Below are 5,595 nucleotides of genomic sequence, written 5' to 3'. Positions count from 1 at the left end.
TTGTCGTAAAATTGAGTGTTTTTGTTTTCTTTTTGCGGTAATACACTGCATGAAAACCTGTTAAACCGAATGTACACTTTTTAATACATTACATAGATCTTTGAAAAACTTTCACTAATTTGTCAATATTGATTCAGTGTTAAAAATTATTTAAAAGGCAGGTTACCACTCACTTATTTGCGGATCGACATATACCTTATATAAATGTTTTGTGTAGAAATAAATAAAAAATTAGCTCGAATATTTTCGCTACGTCCATCGGGCTGGCATGAACTGGTGGTTAAGGCCCTTGACTCGAAATCTAACAGTTGCGGTTTCAAATCCCGTCTTCGAACGTGCTTACCTTTCAGCCGTATGGACGTTAGAATATGACAGTCAATCCCACTATTCGTTGGTAAAGAGTAGGCCAAGAATTGGCGGTGGGTGGTGTTAACTAATTTACTTTTCTATAGTATACAATTCAAAATTAAGAACGGCTAGTGTAGACAGCCCTCGAATAGCTTTGCACGAAATTATAACAAAAAAAATAAACCTTAGTATGTCAAACCAATGATGGAAGGTTCCACCTCGTCGACTAATCAAAATTAGTGCAATACATTATAGATTTAATATATATACCTCAGATACACGAAGCTATTCCTGACTCGCACATAATTAATATAACTAATTACTAAATATACTGGCCCGGCATGGTCAGGTGGTTAGGGCGCTCGTCTCACAATCTGTGGGTCGCGGATTCGAATCCCCGTCCCACCAAACATGCTCGCCCTTTCAGCCGTGAGGGTGTTATAATGTTATGGTCAATCCCACTATTCGTTGGTAAAAGAGTAGCCCATGAGTTGGCAGTGGGTGGTGATGACTAGCTGCCTTCCCTCTAGTCTTACACTGCTAAATTAGGGACGGCTAGCGCAGATAGCCCTAGTGTAGCTTTGCGCGAAATTCAAAACAAACACACTAACTATACTGAATACCCAATAGTGTTGAAAAACATTTAAAATTCTACACTACTATTTTGTGATTATGCCCCAGTATAAATAGTTGTAATTCGGTATATAGGTGGTAGAGGGACGAACTAATGTAAAAAAAAAAATTATGCAACAAGATCAGAATCAGAAGTTGTTATGTATGTTTCTCTTTCTTACTTCCAGGGATTCTTTTCATCAGCTATTTAATTTAATGACAAAATTAAGTTGAATAACATCAAAGAAAGAATCTGGATAAACTGGAATTTGTTAACGAAATAAAAAATATAAAATAACAGTATAATATCTTTAAGTTACAAAAAAATCATCGTTTGTCAGAGAAATTTCAATCATTGATGTTGGAAGCAAAGTAGTTAATGTAAAATATTCATGTATACTGTGACCGATGGGCTCAAACATAAAGAAAAGTAAAGGTCGAATCATCATTATCGCAGTTTCTATGTTTTTTCTTTTTCAGCTCATAGTGAATTTTAGAAAATATCTTTAAGTATTAATACTATAATATTTCAATTGTAAATTATTAACGTCCCAGATGATATGACGTTTATTTTTTCACTTTAGCCATTACTTGTCGAAAATTAAAACAAGATAACAGTTACAAGACGATAATGTCAACAGCTGTGCGATTTGGCTGTCCGAAGGGTAATGTTCTGAATGGTTCTTCTACAATAAAATGTCTTCCGTCTGGGGAATGGTCTGATGAAGAACCAAATTGTGTTTCTGAAGGTGAAGTATTTTAACCAGAAAATGCTATTATTACTTGTAAGCAGGTGTAGAGAAACACATAACAATTAACAATGACTAATCGTGTTATTCACAAGGTAATAATTTTATTCTATTTTAGTATTACTGCTGTTGGTTTAGAGGAAACAGTAATGAGAAAGTTATAAGTTTTTCAGTATTATTACATTTTACACCCAACAGATGGCACTTTAGTTGTATTATGTTCTTTTTTCTTATTTCTCTTACATTAAACATCCCTAAATCAGAAGGAATATAATATGATTAAAGAAAAATAATATTTGAAATTATGATGAAGTAAAATTCTTAAAGATTATACATTTAAAACGTATCTAATAGAATTAGCAATATTTTTAATATTTAATGCATCTGCCCCACGGCAGGTCAGTGATAAGCTTGAAGTCTTAGTACGCTGCAAAACCAGTTTCGATACCTGCGTAGGCTATAATATAGAGAACTCATTTGTGTTAATTTTGTGCTTAAACGCAAACAAGCCATGCTTTACACAAAGTGTTGCTTGATCATATTTAGGTGGTTTACGTTTCTCTAATATCTATTTTACATTATAATATATATATATAATGTTGTAGTAGCAGTTGGTTTTCTTGCAATAAATGCAAACAATCATGTTTAGATTTTGGTATTTTGGACGTACTTCTATGTATTCTCCGCCATATATTTCACAAAATATTCTGGCGGCATTGGCTTATTTATCTGTAAAATCTGTGATTTAGTAAACAAGTTTATTATTGTTTCCATTAAGTGTAATTATCGTTTGTGTAAGGTTGAGTAGAAGAGACACATGGTTGTTATTACATGGTTTATTTATCATTTGTTATTTGTAACGTAGAAAGATGCAATTTATGACGTTTTTAAAGAAGAACCTAAGGCATTATAGTTTCAAACTATTTTGCAATTATATTAAAAACTGTATTCAAAGCTGAACTCTGTGTGGTGACCAGTTCATAGATGACACTTTTTCTACCTATTAATGTGATATTTCCTTTGTATGTATTTAGTAAGCAGTTTCCAAACTCTGCTCCACTGGTATTCTCCTTATCTTACTTTTACAATCAACAGATGGCGCTTTAGTTGTATTATCGATTTTTTTTTAATTCCTTTGACTTTTTTTTTTTCGTTTCTAAAATTTGTCATCTTTAAATTCATAAATGATTTTAATTTCGATTTTTGCCAGGTTATAGTTTTATTTCCATTACATTGCATATAAAGAAATGCTTTGGAACCATAATCTTTAGAAAAAAAATAACAACCCTTCAGAAAATCATATTTATCTAATAATTCTCAATATATATATATATATATATATAAGCCCTTTAAAGTAAACAATCGTGACGTTTTAAAGATATTATTAATAGGAATGGAAACAAAATAAAGGTTGCTTTATTTCACATGTCACTTTGCCACATCAATTTCTATGTTTTTCATTCTCATCGTAACATTGAAGTATATTAATATTACACAGTACACAACCAACAACTATTATACAACGTTTACGCAAACTCGAGATGAATTAACTGGATTTCTTTACAATTTCATAGATGACGCCACATCGAATCCACAAATGGCGCTCACGATTCCCAAAGATCAATGCTCAAGACCAGATATCTCTCATCGACAAGGGTTATTATTAAATCCTGATAAACAAAGATATCGATACGCTGAGAAAGTTACGTTCCACTGCAAGGCACCACTTAAAATTAAGTTTGGATCTGCAATAATGACTTGCATGGATGCAGGGTCTTGGAGCACCAAAAATTTTCCACAGTGTGAACGATGATGAAAATATGGTTGAATTTGAAACAACAACAAAAATCGTATATTTTAACGTATGCATTGATAACTTATTATAGAAATATCATGTTTCACTTTCCTCGTAATTTTCATCTGCTTTCTTTTATCCTTCTATGAAAGAATCTGTTTTGCATCATAATATTACCTGATGCCAAAAGATGGTCTTTAGTACGAAATGTTTCGTTGTAACTCTTCTTACGTTAATTCGTTATTCTTAAAAGAGTAAAAAAAAAAATATTTGTAGCGCTTTTTCTTTTTTTTATTGTTGTTTTAATTTCAAAAATATTTCTATATTTTGTTCTTAAATCTTGTTGACACAAGTAGCACAGCGGTATGTCTGCGGACTTGCAATGCTAGAAATCGGCTTTCGATATTCGTGGTGGGCAGAATACAGATAGCCCATTGTGTAGCTTTGTGCATAACTTAAAACAAACAAGCATTCCTTTTGGCATATTCTGTTTAAATTCCATGTATGTTTAAAACGTGCCTGAGCCGCACCACAAATTGTTGTATATTAAAATCGCCTTTGTTCAAAATTTTAATAGATATATTCATATAGTGTTTGGAAAGTTAGCTAATCGCTTGGACACTGCGATTATGGAGAGAAATAGAGAAATTTGTTATATCCATATTATGACACACACAAAGAGTGTAAGAAAAATAATAACAAAAACTTGTATTCAAATAACCTTTATAAACAAGTTTAATTTACTTTAAGCCCCCCCAGTGGCACACCGGTATGTCTGTGGACTTACAACACTAGAAACCCGTGGTGGGCAGAGCACAGATAGCCCTTGAGTAGCTTTATGCTTAATTAAAAAACAAACAATTTACTTTAAGCATCTCTCTATCGTGTATACAAAATAAACGAGTCGTTAGTTGATGTAATTAAATTGGAGGGGGGGATAAAAAAAATCAAGCTTTAAACATAGACAGTTATTTTAGTCTTCGGTCGAAGACAGTTCTTTGTTTACTAAGTTATTCATTAGTGACCTTTGGAAGTGTGAACTTACTGAATGCAATTAGTAGTAGTTGTTTTTTATTTGTTTTTGAATTATACGAGGGCTATCTGCGCTAACCGTCCCCAATAGAGCAGTGCAAGACTAGAGGGAAGGCAGCTAGTAATCACCACCCACCGCCAACTCTTGGTTTACGGATAAAAGGACGAGCATGTTTGGTGGGACGGAGATTCGAACCCGCGACTATCATATTGCCAATCAAACGCCCTACCTACTTGGCCAATAGCAGTCGGATTTAGGCAACTTCGCATATTGTACGGAAGATACCCCGCCCCTCGCGTGGTACAGCGGAATGTCTGCGGACTTACAACGGTGTTTCTTTCCATACTTGTGTTGGGCAGAGCACAGATAACCCATTGTGTAACTTTGTACTTAATTACAAACAAACTTTTCTATTCATGGACAGTTCTGGGCAAGTTACAATATGTACTGTAACATAATGCAAATGTTTTAACAATATTCTGGTAAGTAGCAACTTAGATTATGACAGGGGGGGGTTATTAATATCAATGAACTAAAATATTATTTGTATAGTGAGTTTTTTATAGTTATAGTAAATTTATCTAAATTGAAATAAAACACGAATGGCTGTGTTCGTTGTATAATGTGTTTCATTATTCTTTGTTGCAATAAAAAAATTGAATTTGTCATATGATGTTTTCTGTTTTTTATAATGTATTATCATGCTTAACTGTTCAAGTTATTATCATTTGTATGAAAATAAAATAAAAATCAACAGATGTTTATAAAGGTAGATAAGGCCTTCTTTATTAAGGAAGCGACCTCAGATAATAACCTTCATTTTCATTAAACCTACGTCAAATTTGCTCTAAAATTACAACTACAAATATTTTTAGATGCTATGACTTAATCAACAAAATAATTTTCGATCAAAACTCTTTAATGGCGTAAACTGTATATAATGGACTAGCTAATAAATTTAAGTTCAATAAAACACTCGTGTTTCTAAATTACGATAATTACAAAGGCTGTTTACGATATATTAAAACGATTTTGGAGACATATTGACCATTACTGTC

At 32.6% G+C, this 5,595-nt stretch overlaps 1 protein-coding gene across 3 annotated transcripts in view; it reads left to right on the top strand.

Moving 5' to 3' along the window:
• Positions 1–5,177, top strand: part of LOC106461128 — a 24,232-nt gene extending 19,055 nt beyond the window's left edge. For 2 of the 3 annotated variants that reach the window (XM_022388281.1, XM_022388260.1), the window contains 2 exons: positions 1,545–1,709; positions 3,284–5,177. In XM_022388281.1, the coding sequence (XP_022243989.1) occupies positions 1,545–1,709; positions 3,284–3,522 (404 nt within the window). In that variant the 3' untranslated portion in view covers positions 3,523–5,177. The remainder of the gene's footprint in view (positions 1–1,544; positions 1,710–3,283) is intronic. The other variant, XM_022388270.1, reaches the window with a different exon arrangement.
• Positions 5,178–5,595: the final 418 nt, after the last annotated feature.

Source organism: Limulus polyphemus, unplaced genomic scaffold, assembly GCF_000517525.1.
Source record: "Limulus polyphemus unplaced genomic scaffold, Limulus_polyphemus-2.1.2 Scaffold37, whole genome shotgun sequence".
NCBI lineage: Eukaryota > Metazoa > Arthropoda > Merostomata > Xiphosura > Limulidae > Limulus > Limulus polyphemus.
The sequence above is the reverse complement of the archived record's forward strand: the minus strand, read 5'-3'. Positions and strand labels throughout refer to the sequence as shown.